At 39.7% G+C, this 20,135-nt stretch overlaps 1 protein-coding gene across 1 annotated transcript; it reads left to right on the top strand.

The window, feature by feature from the left end:
• The first annotated feature begins 872 nt into the window (after positions 1–872).
• LOC133408492 (mucin-3A) lies at positions 873–18,027 on the top strand. Its single transcript, XM_061687483.1, has 9 exons — positions 873–963; positions 12,677–12,801; positions 13,449–13,513; positions 15,486–15,688; positions 15,752–15,917; positions 16,505–16,672; positions 16,772–16,836; positions 17,789–17,871; positions 17,983–18,027. Exons 1-9 carry the CDS (start codon positions 873–875, stop codon positions 18,025–18,027), a joined length of 1,011 nt encoding a protein of 336 aa, XP_061543467.1.
• The last annotated feature ends 2,108 nt before the right edge of the window (positions 18,028–20,135 follow it).

The following is a 20,135-nucleotide window of genomic DNA, read 5'->3' as shown; positions in this document are numbered from 1 at the left end:
TTTCTCATGCTTACTTACAGGCAAATAATTCATTTGCTGTCGTACCGTTAGTCATTACCTGTATGCAAAGACGTCTTGTGGACTATAGTTAAGCCTTTCAGTTATGTCACATCATACCTGGACATTGCTTGATTTTAAAATAAATCATACAGCAAATAGATACAGTAGTGTTGCTTTGAGAAAAACACAAAATGTACGTATATAATAATATAAAATGTAGTGAAATCAAGAACATCATTGTTCCATATTTTATATAAATCAGTCACAGAAGATACCATAGAAAGTCCTTGGTTCACAAAAAGTTTGTCACTCCCAGCTCCTGCAAAGAAGGCAGTTAAGCCAATGGAGGTGGAACTAAAACAAGGGAATAGAAACCTACAAAAATTAAGCTGGTAACTCGCGGTTAGCGTGAGAAGCTTTTTTTCTGTAAGTGAACCAAATTTGAGTTCTTTAGCATCCAAATTGACACTATACCTATAAGCCTGACAAGTGAGATGTGAATGTTTATTTACGCAACGGTGATTAATATTTCCGCACCCCACCTCGCCCATCCAAGCATTGTCCCAAGACCTATACAAGTATGTGTGCGTGTGCGTGTGCGTGTACATTCACGGGACTTCACAAGTCTTTACGACGTCATGCTCCAATACATGAAACATTTGCAGAGGGAGGCCACGATATCAGCAACGATCTCAGTTGACTTGTTGATCATTTATGACACACTAGATACATGTACGATTAGATGCAGCAGGATCAAACTGAACTAGACCATAAGCAGTGGCACCGAGATCATTGAATATTTTCCCCATCTATGTGGATATGGTGAAATGATTCAGGCGTACACCTTTCGGATGCGTACCTGACAAGGGAACATGAAGATGTGGAGGAGGTTGTCCACTGTTCTTATGAACGCAACCGTCATGTTGCTGGTTTCGTTCAGTGCGATAAACACACAAGAACGAGGTAAGTCTCTCATTTAGTTTGCAATGAAACAATGTGAATTCGTGTCTATTTGCAGATACTTGTATGTCTCAAAGTAAGATTGTGCAAGTGATTAATTCAGAGGGAAAATGAAAAGTGAGTATGTACAAATTTGGGTATTGTTATTTACTATTTATTAAATTGTATATATATATATATGTGTGTGTGTGCGTGTGTGTGTTTGTGCAGTTCACTTGTGCAATTGTTATATTAGTTTATTTTTACTTTCCTCCTCTGTAATACTGTATTTTTGTTTTTTGACTTGACTTGTACAGGTTATGGGTTAGCTAAGGCTACAGCGGCTGAATTAATTATTTAATACGTCACCATTTTCTCAAATACGTATATTTCCAAAGGTGCTAGTGACATGAACATTTAAATTTTACCAGATGTTGGGAACAACCCAAGTAATCCATACATACAAAAAAAGTAGAGCAGAAAAGAAGTTGTGTGATGACACATGGAAAAAGTATTGAACACACCAATTTATATTTTTTTAGTACTTAGTACAAAAGCCTTTGTTTGCAATGACAGCGTCAAGATGCCCCCTGTATAGAGAAACTAGTCACAAGCAGTGCTCTGGTGTTATTTTGATCCATTCCTCCACACAAGCAGTCTTCAAATGTTGAAGGTTCAGTGTTTTGTTTTGTTTTTATGGACCTTGAGTTTCAGTTCTTTCTATAGATTTTCGATTGGATTTAATTCAGTTGATTGGTTAGGACATTCTAGCTGCTTTATTTTTTTTCTTTGAAACCAGTTGAGAGTTTCATTGGCAGTATGTTTTGGATCATTATCCTGCTGAAATGTCCACCCTCGTTTCATTTTCATCATCCTCGTAGATGGCAGCAGATTTTTGTGAAGAATGTCTCGGTACAGATGCCCATTCATCCTTCCTTCAGTAATGGGAAGTTTGCCAGTAGCATTTTCTGAAAAGCAGCCTGACACCATCATATTCTGTCCTCCAAACCTCACTGTTGGTCTGGTGTCTTTAGGGTGATGTGCAGTGCCATTTCTCCTCCAAACGTGGTATGCATTATGGCATCCAAACAGTTCAATTTTGCGCTCATCCGACCAGACTATATTCTCCCAGTATTTAACTGGCTTGTCCAAATGTTGTTCAGCAAACTTTAAACGAGCTTTGACATGCTTTTTTCCCGGCAATGGGGTCTTGCGTGATGAGCGCGCATACGGGCCATGGGGGCGGAGTACATTACTCACTGCTTTCCTTGTGACAACAGTACCTGCTACTTCCAGGTCTTTTTGAAGCTCTCCACAAGTGGTCCTTGACTCTTGGACAACTTCTGATTATTCTTTGCACTCCTCTGTTAGAAATCTTGAGACATCTGGTGAAATTTTCAGGCAAATAGCACCTTTGGAAGTATATTTCGTAAGAAAGAACATCTTTTAGAACTGCTAAATATAAGAATATTTTGGCTCCGTTTTCACAAAATCCTTGATATTACCGCAAATGCGTCATGACGTATTGTCTTCTGTCAACGCGGCACCTTCTGTTTGTGCGCATGTGCAATGTGACGTCCTGTTTTGTGCGCATGCGTGTGACATCACAGACACATTCTGTATCCAGTAGAAGTCGCACTTGTTTTTGCAATGTGAATGATGAAATAAAAAGATTGAATAAAATAAAAATATCATCATCATGCCCTACAGTGTGAACATAGGCTAATAGTGTGTGTGTGTGTGGGGGGGGGGGTTAAAAGGATTTATCTTGATCTTATTTATATATATCACAAAAACCTGCCATTTGGATGGTGGGGTATAGACTTTTTTTGAATCATTTTGCTGATGGGTAACTTTTTTGGGGGGACGAGAGCAACTGCCACCGGAAATGTCTGTGCACGTGTTTGGATCTAAGCACATAGATTAACTGTCTGAATATATCTAATTTCACAGGAAAACCAAATGGAAAACAGGCTGACGACCATTATGGAACGGCGCTAACTAAAATTGATTCTATTGTCCAAGAGCGTCCAGATGTTTTGGGACAAACAATGTATCAAATATCAGATGTGATAAGGTCAAATATTTTGAAAGAAATCCCCAGTCCTTCTGCAGAGTCCAAAGCACCAACACCTCCAACACCAACCGATCATGAAACAAATGCATATGGTTTATTCCCATCGTCAGAGCCACACACTACACCTGTGCAAATCATGCCCAAAAATTCCTCCTCTTCCTCTTCAGGGCAGCAAACTACATTTGTGACAGGTGGAATATCCTCCTCTTCATTGTCAGAGACTACACCTGTGGCAACCGTCATGCCCACAGCCTCAACTGAATCAAATACATCACCTGAAACATCTAGCCGCAAGGGAACTACGCAAACTACCAAAGATGATAATCACTCCACAGCAATATTCAGTTCGTTCACATCTACTCAAGTTTCTCCAAGCTTGCTTCCCACATTTCCTCAAATGACCTCCCAGTTGAGTCATACTTCTTCTGGATATAACACTGACACAACACCAGTGAATCTGGAAACAACTCAATCCTCTCTAACCAGCAATGAACCAGCAACAATGAGTATGTATTCATCTTCAAAACCACAATTTACATCTGAAAAAACTGTTACATTTGGAGGATCAACACCTAATGAGTATGACACACCGTCAACAAGGTTTTATACAATGTCAACTGAAACAAAACCAACAAGTCAAGATACATCAAGTGGATCCATCCAATCTACCAACAATGATCTATCCACAGCAACATTCAGTTCTTCCACAGATACTGAAGTGTCTTCGGGTTTGTCGTCCACATTGCCTCTAATGACCACCCAGTTGAGCCATACTTCATCTAATTATAAGACTGACACAACACCAGTGAATCTGGAAACAACTCAATCCTCTCTAACCAGCAATGAACCAGCAACAACGAGTATGTATTTATCTTCAAAACCACACTTTCCATCTGAAACAACTGTCACATTTGAAGGATCAACACCTAATGAGTATGAGACACAGTCAACTGAAACAAAACCAACAAGTCAAGCTACATCAACAAATCAATTGTCCTCCTCTTTGGGTCAGCAGACCACATTTGTGACAACATTCATGTCCACAGAAACAACTGAATCTAACATCTCACCTGAAACATCCACCACAATGGGAACTATGCAAACTACCAATAATGAGCATTCCACATCAACATTCAGTTCTCCCACTGATACTGAACTATCATCAGGTGTGCCTTCAATATTTCCCCCAATGACCACTCTGTTGACTGAAACAACATTAATTAATCTGGAAACAACTCACTCCTCTGTAACCGGTCTTGAGCCATCAACAACAGTCATGCCTTCACCTTCAGAACCAGAGTTTACATCTGAAACAGCAGTGACATTTGGAAGATCAACACCGAATGACAACGATACTGAGTCAAGCAGTCAGGAACCATCAACAAGTGCAATATCATCTTCAAAGTCACATACAACTTCAATGACTTCAATCCTGCCCACAGAATCACACACACCAATTGAAGCATCCACCACAAGCGGAACCATCCAAGCTACCGACAACGATCTATCCACAGCAACATTCAGTTCTTCCACAGATACTGAAGTGTCTTCGGGTTTGTCGTCCACATTGCCTCTAATGACCACCCAGTTGAGCCATACTTCATCTAATTATAAGACTGACACAACACCAGTGAATCTGGAAACAACTCAATCCTCTCTAACCAGCAATGAACCAGCAACAATGAGTATGTATTCATCTTCAAAACCACACTTTCCATCTGAAACAACTGTCACATTTGAAGGATCAACACCTAATGAGTATGAGACACAGTCAACTGAAACAAAACCAACAAGTCAAGCTACATCAACAAATCAATTGTCCTCCTCTTTGGGTCAGCAGACCACATTTGTGACAACATTCATGTCCACAGAAACAACTGAATCTAACATCTCACCTGAAACATCCACCACAATGGGAACTATGCAAACTACCAATAATGAGCATTCCACATCAACATTCAGTTCTCCCACTGATACTGAACTATCATCAGGTGTGCCTTCAATATTTCCCCCAATGACCACTTTGTTGACTGAAACAACATTAATTAATCTGGAAACAACTCACTCCTCTGTAACCGGTCTTGAGCCATCAACAACAGTCATGCCTTCACCTTCAGAACCAGAGTTTACATCTGAAACAGCAGTGACATTTGGAAGATCAACACCGAATGACAACGATACTGAGTCAAGCAGTCAGGAACCATCAACAAGTGCAATATCATCTTCAAAGTCACATACAACTTCAATGACTTCAATCCTGCCCACAGAATCACACACACCAATTGAAGCATCCACCACAAGCGGAACCATCCAAGCTACCGACAACGATCTATCCACAGCAACATTCAGTTCTTCCACAGATACTGAAGTGTCTTCGGGTTTGTCGTCCACATTGCCTCTAATGACCACCCAGTTGAGCCATACTTCATCTAATTATAAGACTGACACAACACCAGTGAATCTGGAAACAACTCAATCCTCTCTAACCAGCAATGAACCAGCAACAATGAGTATGTATTCATCTTCAAAACCACACTTTCCATCTGAAACAACTGTCACATTTGAAGGATCAACACCTAATGAGTATGAGACACAGTCAACTGAAACAAAACCAACAAGTCAAGCTACATCAACAAATCAATTGTCCTCCTCTTTGGGTCAGCAGACCACATTTGTGACAACATTCATGTCCACAGAAACAACTGAATCTAACATCTCACCTGAAACATCCACCACAATGGGAACTATGCAAACTACCAATAATGAGCATTCCACATCAACATTCAGTTCTCCCACTGATACTGAACTATCATCAGGTGTGCCTTCAATATTTCCCCCAATGACCACTTTGTTGACTGAAACAACATTAATTAATCTGGAAACAACTCACTCCTCTGTAACCGGTCTTGAGCCATCAACAACAGTCATGCCTTCACCTTCAGAACCAGAGTTTACATCTGAAACAGCAGTGACATTTGGAAGATCAACACCGAATGACAACGATACTGAGTCAAGCAGTCAGGAACCATCAACAAGTGCAATATCATCTTCAAAGTCACATACAACTTCAATGACTTCAATCCTGCCCACAGAATCACACACACCAATTGAAGCATCCACCACAAGCGGAACCATCCAAGCTACCGACAACGATCTATCCACAGCAACATTCAGTTCTTCCACAGATACTGAAGTGTCTTCGGGTTTGTCGTCCACATTGCCTCTAATGACCACCCAGTTGAGCCATACTTCATCTAATTATAAGACTGACACAACACCAGTGAATCTGGAAACAACTCAATCCTCTCTAACCAGCAATGAACCAGCAACAATGAGTATGTATTCATCTTCAAAACCACACTTTCCATCTGAAACAACTGTCACATTTGAAGGATCAACACCTAATGAGTATGAGACACAGTCAACTGAAACAAAACCAACAAGTCAAGCTACATCAACAAATCAATTGTCCTCCTCTTTGGGTCAGCAGACCACATTTGTGACAACATTCATGTCCACAGAAACAACTGAATCTAACATCTCACCTGAAACATCCACCACAATGGGAACTATGCAAACTACCAATAATGAGCATTCCACATCAACATTCAGTTCTCCCACTGATACTGAACTATCATCAGGTGTGCCTTCAATATTTCCCCCAATGACCACTCTGTTGACTGAAACAACATTAATTAATCTGGAAACAACTCACTCCTCTGTAACCGGTCTTGAGCCATCAACAACAGTCATGCCTTCACCTTCAGAACCAGAGTTTACATCTGAAACAGCAGTGACATTTGGAAGATCAACACCGAATGACAACGATACTGAGTCAAGCAGTCAGGAACCATCAACAAGTGCAATATCATCTTCAAAGTCACATACAACTTCAATGACTTCAATCCTGCCCACAGAATCACACACACCAATTGAAGCATCCACCACAAGCGGAACCATCCAAGCTACCGACAACGATCTATCCACAGCAACATTCAGTTCTTCCACAGATACTGAAGTGTCTTCGGGTTTGTCGTCCACATTGCCTCTAATGACCACCCAGTTGAGCCATACTTCATCTAATTATAAGACTGACACAACACCAGTGAATCTGGAAACAACTCAATCCTCTCTAACCAGCAATGAACCAGCAACAACGAGTATGTATTTATCTTCAAAACCACACTTTCCATCTGAAACAACTGTCACATTTGAAGGATCAACACCTAATGAGTATGAGACACAGTCAACTGAAACAAAACCAACAAGTCAAGCTACATCAACAAATCAATTGTCCTCCTCTTTGGGTCAGCAGACCACATTTGTGACAACATTCATGTCCACAGAAACAACTGAATCTAACATCTCACCTGAAACATCCACCACAATGGGAACTATGCAAACTACCAATAATGAGCATTCCACATCAACATTCAGTTCTCCCACTGATACTGAACTATCATCAGGTGTGCCTTCAATATTTCCCCCAATGACCACTCTGTTGACTGAAACAACATTAATTAATCTGGAAACAACTCACTCCTCTGTAACCGGTCTTGAGCCATCAACAACAGTCATGCCTTCACCTTCAGAACCAGAGTTTACATCTGAAACAGCAGTGACATTTGGAAGATCAACACCGAATGACAACGATACTGAGTCAAGCAGTCAGGAACCATCAACAAGTGCAATATCATCTTCAAAGTCACATACAACTTCAATGACTTCAATCCTGCCCACAGAATCACACACACCAATTGAAGCATCCACCACAAGCGGAACCATCCAAGCTACCGACAACGATCTATCCACAGCAACATTCAGTTCTTCCACAGATACTGAAGTGTCTTCGGGTTTGTCGTCCACATTGCCTCTAATGACCACCCAGTTGAGCCATACTTCATCTAATTATAAGACTGACACAACACCAGTGAATCTGGAAAGAACTCAATCCTCTCTAACCAGCAATGAACCAGCAACAATGAGTATGTATTCATCTTCAAAACCACAATTTACATCTGAAACAACTGTCACATTTGGAGGATCAACGCCTAATGAGTATGACACACCGTCAACAAGGTTTTATACAATGTCAACTGAAACAAAACCAACAAGTCAAGATACATCAAGCGGATCCATCCAATCTACCAACAATGATCTATCCACAGCAACATTCAGTTCTTCCACAGATACTGAAGTGCCTTCGGGTTTGTCGTCCACATTGCCTCTAATGACCACCCAGTTGAGCCATACTTCATCTAATTATAAGACTGACACAACACCAGTGAATCTGGAAACAACTCAATCCTCTCTAACCAGCAATGAACCAGCAACAATGAGTATGTATTCATCTTCAAAACCACAATTTACATCTGAAACAACTGTCACATTTGGAGGATCAACGCCTAATGAGTATGACACACCGTCAACAAGGTTTTATACAATGTCAACTGAAACAAAACCAACAAGTCAAGATACATCAAGCGGATCCATCCAATCTACCAACAATGATCTATCCACAGCAACATTCAGTTCTTCCACAGATACTGAAGTGTCTTCGGGTTTGTCGTCCACATTTCCTCAAATGACCTCCCAGTTGAGTCATACTTCTTCTGGATATAACACTGACACAACACCAATCAATCTGAAAACAACATGGTCCTCTCTCACCAGAAATGAACCAGCAACAACAAGTATGTATTTATCTTCAAAACCACACTTTCCATCTGAAACAACTGTCACATTTGAAGGATCAACACCTAATGAGTATGAGACACAGTCAACTGAAACAAAACCAACAAGTCAAGCTACATCAACAAATCAATTGTCCTCCTCTTTGGGTCAGCAGACCACATTTGTGACAACATTCATGTCCACAGAAACAACTGAATCTAACATCTCACCTGAAACATCCACCACAATGGGAACTATGCAAACTACCAATAATGAGCATTCCACATCAACATTCAGTTCTCCCACTGATACTGAACTATCATCAGGTGTGCCTTCAATATTTCCCCCAATGACCACTCTGTTGACTGAAACAACATTAATTAATCTGGAAACAACTCACTCCTCTGTAACCGGTCTTGAGCCATCAACAACAGTCATGCCTTCACCTTCAGAACCAGAGTTTACATCTGAAACAGCAGTGACATTTGGAAGATCAACACCGAATGACAACGATACTGAGTCAAGCAGTCAGGAACCATCAACAAGTGCAATATCATCTTCAAAGTCACATACAACTTCAATGACTTCAATCCTGCCCACAGAATCACACACACCAATTGAAGCATCCACCACAAGCGGAACCATCCAAGCTACCGACAACGATCTATCCACAGCAACATTCAGTTCTTCCACAGATACTGAAGTGTCTTCGGGTTTGTCGTCCACATTGCCTCTAATGACCACCCAGTTGAGCCACACTTCATCTAATTATAAGACTGACACAACACCAGTGAATCTGGAAACAACTCAATCCTCTCTAACCAGCAATGAACCAGCAACAATGAGTATGTATTCATCTTCAAAACCACACTTTCCATCTGAAACAACTGTTACATTTGGAGGATCAACGCCTAATGAGTATGACACACCGTCAACAAGGTTTTATACAATGTCAACTGAAACAAAACCAACAAGTCAAGATACATCAAGCGGATCCATCCAATCTACCAACAATGATCTATCCACAGCAACATTCAGTTCTTCCACAGATACTGAAGTGTCTTCGGGTTTGTCGTCCACATTTCCTCAAATGACCTCCCAGTTGAGTCATACTTCTTCTGGATATAACACTGACACAACACCAATCAATCTGAAAACAACATGGTCCTCTCTCACCAGAAATGAACCAGCAACAACAAGTATGTATTTATCTTCAAAACCACACTTTCCATCTGAAACAACTGTCACATTTGAAGGATCAACACCTAATGAGTATGAGACACAGTCAACTGAAACAAAACCAACAAGTCAAGCTACATCAACAAATCAATTGTCCTCCTCTTTGGGTCAGCAGACCACATTTGTGACAACATTCATGTCCACAGAAACAACTGAATCTAACATCTCACCTGAAACATCCACCACAATGGGAACTATGCAAACTACCAATAATGAGCATTCCACATCAACATTCAGTTCTCCCACTGATACTGAACTATCATCAGGTGTGCCTTCAATATTTCCCCCAATGACCACTCTGTTGACTGAAACAACATTAATTAATCTGGAAACAACTCACTCCTCTGTAACCGGTCTTGAGCCATCAACAACAGTCATGCCTTCACCTTCAGAACCAGAGTTTACATCTGAAACAGCAGTGACATTTGGAAGATCAACACCGAATGACAACGATACTGAGTCAAGCAGTCAGGAACCATCAACAAGTGCAATATCATCTTCAAAGTCACATACAACTTCAATGACTTCAATCCTGCCCACAGAATCACACACACCAATTGAAGCATCCACCACAAGCGGAACCATCCAAGCTACCGACAACGATCTATCCACAGCAACATTCAGTTCTTCCACAGATACTGAAGTGTCTTCGGGTTTGTCGTCCACATTGCCTCTAATGACCACCCAGTTGAGCCATACTTCATCTAATTATAAGACTGACACAACACCAGTGAATCTGGAAAGAACTCAATCCTCTCTAACCAGCAATCAACTATCATCAACGAGTACTTATTCATCTTCAGAACCAACATTTACATCGGGAACAACCTATTTGTACACAAAGGCAACTCTAACTATACCAACCAATCAAGAAACCTTAACAAGGGGAATGTCCTCCTCTTCGCTGCCACAGACTACAGCTGTGGCGACCATTATGCCCACAGCATCCTCTGAAACATCCACCCATAAGGGAACTGCGCAAACTACCAATGACGATAATCACTCCACAATAATATTCAGTTCTTCCACATATACTCAAGTTTCTCAAAATGTGCCTTCCACATACCCGCCAATGAGTACCCAGTTGAGTCAAACCTCTTCTGGATTTAACACTGATACAACACCAAACAATCTGGAAAAAACTCAGTCCTCACTTACCAGCAATGAACCAGCAACAATGAGTATGTATTCATCTTCAAAACCACAATTTACATCTGAAACAACCGTGACATTTGGAGGATCAACACTTAATGAGCACAACACAGAGTCGCCAAATTTGAATACAAAGTCAATGCAGACTAAACCAACCAGTCTAGAAACCTCATCAAATAGATTATCCTCCACATCTGAGCCACAGACAAAATCTGTGACAACAATTACGCCCACAGATTCAATAGAATCAAACACATCACCTGAAACCCCTACTAAGGTGCAAACTACTGACAATGCTCACTCCACAGCAACATTCAGTTCTTCCACAGACACTGCAAACTCTCACTTTAGTACTCCCTCAAGCACAGCTACAGTTACACCAACAATCACCATATCTACCACAGTGGTCAACTCTGCTTCAACAACTACCATCCAGACGGAAACCTCTGATCCACCTACAACAGCAGACCACACAGTTTACACACTCTCTTCTAGCACCACACCTTCGACACGATCCGGCATTACACATGTCGGGACGAATGCCGCAGCATCCACAGAAGTCCTCATTACAACATCTCCTACCGTTGCCGAGTCGCAATCCACTCCCACAGCAACGGGTGAATCCACGACCCCTCAGTGCAGAGACGAGGATTGTCATTGTTCGGCGGGGAACTGTACGTTCAGTACAGAACTTGGTCAGTGCCACTGCCTTTGCCAAGATAATACCTTTGGAGAAACCTGCACCTTTGGACAAAACTACACACCTGCTAATATTGGTAAGAAAGACTACCTTTCTAAATGATTTGCAGTGGTACCTCGAAGTGTGACCACAATCGCAATCACTGGTCAAACATGAAATTGTGGCTATGGGGGCTCAAATTCTGGAACATATTTTTGGCCAAAATTTTGGTCAAACTCCATACTGTGCAACTTCAAGGTACTACTACAGGGAATCCTCGATTACCAACAGTAATGGTAAATGACATTTCAAGGTTACGATCGGAGTGATGAACTAGTTTGAGCAACAGCGTACGAATACGTCGTCATGCTGCAAACCGAGACATGCTCAGCTACTGTCTTACTTACAGTTCTTCATTTGATTGTTTTACAGGCTTTTTCTTGGATTAAATTGAGGTGTTACCATTCCGATTATTCTTACACATGCGTATGTCCCCCTCTGGCTCAAACAAACACTTTATTATTTACACATATATTTTATTGTTTTTTAAAAAAAACATTTTCTTAAATATTACCCAAAAATACAAAATAAATATACTGTACAGGCATCCTGTTTGATATTGATTGATTTCATTTGCAGTGAAAACCCTGTCTTATATTTATGGCTTAAACATGTTTTCCATACAAATATTGACTGTAATTATCACTTTACTACTGCGTTAGCGTAGGTTACTGATTGTTACTGACTACAGGGTATTCCGACATACATACATATTCGCTGTTTCCTACGTTTTGTCACCATCATCAATACGCAACGCCCTTAATCGAGGACCTCCTGTATAGTGTATTTGTGTTTGTTGTTTGCTTTTATATTTACTGTATGTGTATGTGATTCCACCCCCACGCCCTTCCTTACAGATTCTTCAGCAATACCTTCTCGAAAAGTGAATATTACACTGGACGTCAAGATCGGTTTTATGGATTCTTATTATGATTTGCTCTCACCAGAGTCGATACGTTTCATCGACAAGTTACTAAAGGAGGTAGAGATACTTTATTATCGTTTGAGTGCAGCACGGTAGGATAGTGGTTAGCACATCTGCCTCACTGTCCTGAGGTTCTGGGTTCTCCAGGTACTCTGGATTCCAAAAAACATGCAAGTTAGGTTAATTGATACTCAAAATTGCCCATAGGTGTGAATGGTTATTTGTGTATGCCCTGCGATTGGCTGAAAACTAGCCCTGTGTGTGCCCCGCCTCTCACGCATAGTCAGCTGGGATCGGCTCCATCTGGCTTTGGGCCAGAAGCACGGTAAACCCTGGACTGGTTGCCAGCCAATCGCAGGGCACATATAGACAAACAACCATTCACACTCACATTCACACCTACAGTCTCCTATGAGCATACTGTAGCATGAATATTTCTGGAGTGTGGGAGGAAACCAGAGTACCCGGAGAAATTACCATTTTCCATCAAGCTTTTTAATCCATTTCGGAAATATAATTTTCAAAACAGTGGACATTCAACCGCAGGAACTTTACCCTCAAGCTAGGAAATTGTTGTTTTCACTGCGGGTATTATTTTTTTTAGATTTATAAGGGGGGAAATTACCGGGGGCCAAAACAGAGGGTAGTGGATGGATGGATGGGAACTAAAGCTAACCTGTGCATTATTTACCAAACCTTTTCAGCTTGAAGTACTGTGCAAAACACCCAATCCCCAAGCCTTTGAAAAAGTAGAAGTCATCAAGTTACTGTAAGTTTACTGATCAAGTTGTGCAAATTACTTGCTTAACTCAACTCAAGCTTTCTTTTTCAATTTATGTCTGTTTTTCTCACTATAGACCAGGAAATGTTATTGAAGCAAGCCGAAAGATGGAGCGCTCTCTGAACCGTGAACTCAAAATCCCTTTTTTCAACACGCTAATTAGGAAGGTACACATTTTATTGCATTAATACAGTGGAACGTCCAAAGTCAAACTTTCAGTTCAAAACCGTTCTCATGTGTGATGTCATCTTTTGCTTTTCACCTCCCGAAATTGGGTGCCGACCAGTGGGATGATTTAAATTGTTGTTTGTTGATTGTATTGTCTATGTTTTAAGTCACCTGCCGAGGGACGACGAAAGTAAATTAGCTCTATGCTAACTTCGGCACATTTACAAAAGTATAAATCATAAATAAATGACTGAATGAATGAAGACACCAATAAATAACCATGACAGTAATCGTAATAATAATACATTCGATGAATTGTTTTCTGCAATAATTCAGAGGGTTTGATGCCCACTGTTCACATATTTATGAATGAAATGTTCTACATCTAACAGACACCATGCCTGAGTTAATCCCTCGGTATGTCGTCGACTGATGACGGCCTTTCTTCAATACTAACTGAGCGTTACACGCCTGTCAGGCTTCTTCAAATGGTTCGTAGTTTTTCAGCTCTAATAAAGTCTTCGCCTGGTGCTTTGTCAACTAAAACAAATTAGCCCCTCACCTCAAATCGTGGCCTTCAAAGCAGTGTCTCAAAAAAGCACTTACGGTCATATTCTCCCACGCACGTAAGTCTGAGAAGGCACGAAGCTGCACACTCTTCTGGCTGCGCTCATTCTCTCATTAACTCAAATCTTATCATGCACGCACCCTCGTGTCAGCTACGCACTCTGGATGGAGCGACCAAAAAGGTGGGCGTTCATGTGTCAAATTTGGATCTGCGCGCCGATTCTCCCGTGGACTTAAGCACTTTTCCTCTTCCGTACTCCAGAAGCGGCTGGAAGTCTAGCACCTCGTGAAGTTGAAACATCTTATTGCGCATATTAATTCATTCAGTCATTAGTCCCACGGCTCGGTGACAGCTGACTCGTGTTGATGATGCGGGACAGACCTGGCACGCATACGCTCACCGACTGCCCGATGGCAGGAATGTGTCCCTACCACGTTACGCCGACGGCGAAACATTGTATTCCATTAACTGCTGAAAAATATCGGGATAATGCATGGAACTCTTTCACTTGTGAGGAGCTTTTCAGCTTTTAACATGCTTTGTCTGAAGGTGCCGCTCACAACAACTGCTCATGTTATGGTGCGATGGTGAGTTGGATTTTGAATCATTTGTTTTTATTTGATCTATGTTGGTCATGAAATACGTTTAAGTGACTTGCACGTGGTCATCGTTGCGCAAGCTGGTTTCAAGGCACAGTTGATTGGCTTACCCGCTTTTCTATTGATGGACCTCCAAACATGTATTTAGTCATAAGCACAGTATTCAGATTGAATTACTTTTATTTGATTTGTTTCATACAGACTCAAAAAAAACATGTATGGAAGTTAATTTCACATTTAATGTGGGATATATTTTCCCAAATGAATTTCTATGGCATTCATGTCTCAGGAAAACTCCACGCTCCAGAAATTACAGCGAGCTTCAGACATCAATGAGTTAAAAGAGTTTTGAACAAACGGGAGAATATGGCCCTAGATGCGGAGTCAACTCACCCCCCCTCAAATAGATGCCTCGTGTTGCGCTTTGGAGGCTCCACTGTAAACTCCTGTCATAAAGGATTTGTTATTTAAGTTGTGTTTTCTCCTGCAGTTAAAATCTCTGCTGAAGAAAGCTGATCCCCGAGTGGACGACATAGAGTTGTCGTATGTGAAACCCTGCCCTTTATTTTCTGTTTCTAGCCTGAATGTCTTCCTCATTTGGCGCCAATGTGTTTCCCCACCGCAGACCGAGTGGCGTTTCGGCCACAAGCCGAGCTCAGTACGCCTATGAGAACAACGGCACGCAAATCCACTGGCTCAACACTCAGCTCCATGGCGAGTTAGAAAAAATCCTGAGCGAGCGCGAAAACATCCAGCAGATCTCTCAAGCCTTTGATAACGCCAGCGTGCTGTTCAAGGAAGTCGTCCCCCAGATACCTGAGATTAACAGTAAGTCCAATGTAATGTTTTGCTCTTTGTGCTCAAATAAAAACCTGTCGTGTTGTCAATCAGACGTCACAGACATTCAGCCCTTTGTCGACTGCTTGGCATTTGCTAATTACACTCCTGAGGTGATTGAGGGTCAGTGGCAGTGCGTTGGACCCTGCAAGACGTCACCTGACTACTGCAACGGACATGGTCAATGTCTCAATGATATCCGCAAAGGGGCCGTGTGCAGGTAAGACGCTACATTAGGCGCGCATGCAATATCCAGAGAGGAGAAATCAATCAATCAATCTAATCATTGTTTAATGACCATCAGGCCTCAATTAGTGGCCACTTATAGTATGGGACCCTCCGTTCTTTAAAGGTCCTTTATTTTGGCTATTTAGATCTCCAGAGAGTGACTCTCTAATATGGACTAAGTATAAAAGTGTCAATTTCGTTGAAAAAAAAAAGACCGTACTTTTGTCATACGAGTGTCTGGAAATGGCCCCTCTGACAGCTACTTCTCTTTGGCCCAGTTTTATATCCGCTTTGTCCATATTTGGCTTAGGCTACCGCCTTTCCGAAGCAAATAGGTAGCGTACTAAACGTGTGAGTTGAAGTTGCTCACCAAGGTTTCTTTTCCATGTCTCCAAATAAATCGCCTGGTGCTTTGCCTACTCAAACAGTCGACCCTAACAGTCCTCCTCTCAGATAAATCCACGGTACAGTCTGCAGTTGAGTAAATAAATGCCTCTGGCCATTACATGAGGAAATATGTGGCACATGTATTTGATGGAATTATACTGTAATACGCACGATTGCTCGTTTCCCCTCGAGGTGCTATGAATCGAACATAAGGCAGTACTACGGCCAACGATGCGAGCGCTACCGCCGGGGCCCGGGCTTCTACGGAGCTCTATTCGGATCACTGGCTGCGGTCGTGCTGCTCGTCGCGATCGTCCTTCTCATCGTCTTCCTGGTTAAAAAAGGCCGTTTTGGAACTTGGTGAGTTCAGATCATCCAAACAAAACAGTTTTCCTGTTTCCCGCCGGGTCGTAAAAAAGTGAGCATTCCTGCCGAAAATGATGAAATTGGGTTTTTAAGGAAAGGGGCCGACTCCAGTGGATTTATAGATTTCGAGGAAGACTACTTTGACTTCACAGACACAGGTATGTCTTACACTACTTTGCCATTCAAAAATATTGGGGAGACAACCTCATTCAAAAGAGGCCTACATCACATTACATTGCATTCCATTCCAACATTACATTACGGTGCTTTGTCGTAGTCTCGTCAAAGTACCTCTTTATTCTCCTAACGTCGCAACTTTGTTCTCATTATATTTCCTTTTTACTTCCCTTTTTCTTTTTTTACACTTTACTTTGTCTATTATAGTCATAAGATTACACTTTTGTTTCTCGAAAGATTCCAACTTTATTCTCATCGAATTACAAAATGAATTATAAATTGTTAAATTGCTACGTTTTTCTGTAATTTAAAAAACAACAGATTATTCCTTTTTAACACAATTCATTCAAAAAAGGTTATGACTTCATTCACCTAAGATTACAAGTTATTTTTATCTTACAACTTTAATCAGAAGAAATGCATCTTTATTTTTGTAAATAAATAAATTAATTAAATTAAATTAAAAGGCACATTTTTCCTTTAAAGAATAATAAACATAAATAAGATTTTTAAATGTATTCTTATAAGATTCGAAAAGTTCTGTGTATCACAAACAGTGTAAAAAATATTTTGGATAAAATTTATTAATTTTCATATGATTACACATTTTTTTCTCAAAATACCATATAACTTAATTTTACCAAGATGGCAATCATTTAACTGAAAAAAAAAGGCTATTTCTTTCTCTATAAACCAAATTTATTCTCATGTGATTACGCCTTTTTCTACCTAAAACACTGTATGGCTTCCTTTTCGTAAGACTGGAATTTTTTTTAATGGAAAAATATATATCATAAAAAGGCCTTTTTTTTCCCCCTATAAAACGAATTTATTTTCTTTTAGATAATCCCTTGTCTCCCCAAAATACTATATGGCTTAATTCTCATAAGAATGCAATTTTTGAAGGTCAAATGTTATTTGGTTTGTGTGCAGGTCATCGCAATTTGGGATTGGCGGGTGGTTGCACAGCTGAAAGTTTCAGGCCGCGTCTGGAAAATGTTGATACACAAATGCAGGTACAATATTCTTGATTCCGTTTTATTAAATTAGTTAATGCCAATAAATAAAAAAATAAAAAACACATTACATAATGTTGATCTAAATGTGCCTTCCTTTTGTTTCTGCAGGTGAGAACAAAACGTCCCGAGGTGTTGAACGTCAGCTTTGGATGAAGACAAACTGCAAAATCTATAATCAATAGATAGATTTGATTTATGGCTTCGTATTGTATTCAGACTTTCAAATTGGAATATAATAACATTATGTTTTTATCCCCAGATTTAAAAAAATGTAACCATACAACCATAGAGTCATATTTTTCCACATAAAAACACATTCTTATCTGAAAAAAAGTGTTTTGTTTTTGTTTTTTTTGTTTTAAAAAAAATGAATTCTTAATATCATGAGAAAGTTCAATTTTTTTCTTGATAAATAGTCAGTGTATTAAGACAATAAAAATTGTTTAAATACAAGATAATAACATTAAAAGAATAACGTGAATTTTAAGTGAATGGAGCATATTGCATATTTTTCGACAGAAAAAAAATCAAATGAATACTAATATTTTTATAGGACAAAGTCATACTTTTCCCTCATAGAAATTCGCAACATGAGAATCAAGTCTTATTTTTTAGAAATAGGAAAATCGGAACATGTCCACATAAAAACTCATAGTATTGTGAATAAAGTCAAACATTTCCAAGCCAAAAAGATTAATGTTAATGTTAATGTTAATGTTATATATTTTTTAAATGCCGATTAAGTCGATAAAAGGTCATAGTATGAAAAGTCATCGTTTCATGAGTTTTATTTTGAGAATAGTTTATTTTTTTCAGAACAAATTTAATATTCCAAAATTAATGTATTTTTCCATTTGTATGAAAATAATAGGTTTTTTTTAGAATGAAGTCATACTTTCTTTTAGAGAACAACATCATATTATAGTCTCATCAAAAAATGGGTATATTACAATAATTAAAAAAACATCTTCCCTCCTTTCCTCATTATCCCTCTTTCCAGTAACTTCAACAATTAACATAATTCTATGGTGATTATTATTATTATTATTATTATTATTGTTATTATTATTTGTGCCAATTTTCAACATCTCTGTTGTGAAAGTATTACCGTATTCATTGTTGTAGCTTGATCACTCCACATTATTTGCATAACTGTTGTTGACTACTGCTGGCCAATTACGTGCTTGAGGACTTGCTGCACCATTTGCACAATTGTCCTTGTATCAGCATGACCACATTACGGGTACCATTACATTGCTCAAGATATATATATATTATATAATGATAATTCTGATATTATAGGAATGAAGTGAAGATTTGTTTTAACCTTATTAAATTATAATTACAGTTGTGCCTTGACTTAATGTTTCATTTCTTCCCTTGGATCTAAAAAAATTAAAATAAAATAAAAAACATTGTATGTAAATGCACTCGTATCTCAAGGCACGGCTGCAGTCTATCCATGTATTGAAAAAAAATGTTAATTGTCATTCTCAAGTCCCTGATATCATTTGAACTACTTTTTGCATTCAGAAGTGTGTGCGGTGCGTGTGTGCGTGTGTGCGTGCGCGCGCGTGTCTGTGTGCCGTAACCATATTTAGTCACTAGAGGGCAGACTGGACCCACGAAAAGCTGCAGAAGCAATGATCTCACAGCTCAAATCCCATCCTGCTCATTTCTGACTATTATTATGATTTACTGGAGGCTATTTCATGATTTGTCATCGGGATCATGATTGTGATGATTGCCTAAATCTGTACCACGTTGGCTAGCGTTCGAGGCATTTTGTGCTAATGAATGTACAAATGATGTTTTTCTCTGTTGACCTGAGTGGAAACTGATTAACCAGACAGCTGCAGTTTGCAGTGTCATGCTGTTAAATATTAACCCACATCGACATCATTGAGGGACAACTTATCTCTACACATCCACGTTGAAACTGATAAATAAATGTACTTTATGTTAATTCATAGATTTTTAAAGACAAAAAATCTGTGTCGCTGACTGATTATTATTACCTTGATATTTTTCTTTTGAGCTTTATCAAGAGCATGCAATGCCCCCCCCCCCCCCCTCCCTTCCTCAATAGTAATAGAATAACTTTGCAATTCATTTGCTTTATTATTTGATACTTTTAAGTTTAGACCTAGCCCCAGGGGAGCAAAACCAAATATTCGTTTGCAAGAATTAAGGCATATTACATTTATAAGTGTAAGTTGTACTTTTTTTGAGAAAAAAAACCCCAAAAACTAAATTATCTT

The sequence above is a fragment of the Phycodurus eques genome, chromosome 10 (assembly GCF_024500275.1).
Source record: "Phycodurus eques isolate BA_2022a chromosome 10, UOR_Pequ_1.1, whole genome shotgun sequence".
NCBI lineage: Eukaryota > Metazoa > Chordata > Actinopteri > Syngnathiformes > Syngnathidae > Phycodurus > Phycodurus eques.
This window is presented reverse-complemented; position numbering and strand designations above follow the sequence as displayed.

What these genes read in the sequence shown, in the direction of transcription:
- LOC133408492 (XM_061687483.1), top strand. Translation starts at nt 873, where the DNA reads ATGAAGATGTGGAGGAGGTTGTCCACTGTTCTTATGAACGCAACCGTC. An exon ending in GATAAACACACAAGAACGAG is followed by an intron (nt 964 to 12,676) that starts GTAAGTCTCTCA and finishes CCTTCCTTACAG; the next exon opens with ATTCTTCAGCAATACCTTCT. An exon ending in AAAGGCCGTTTTGGAACTTG is followed by an intron (nt 16,673 to 16,771) that starts GTGAGTTCAGAT and finishes TGGGTTTTTAAG; the next exon opens with GAAAGGGGCCGACTCCAGTG.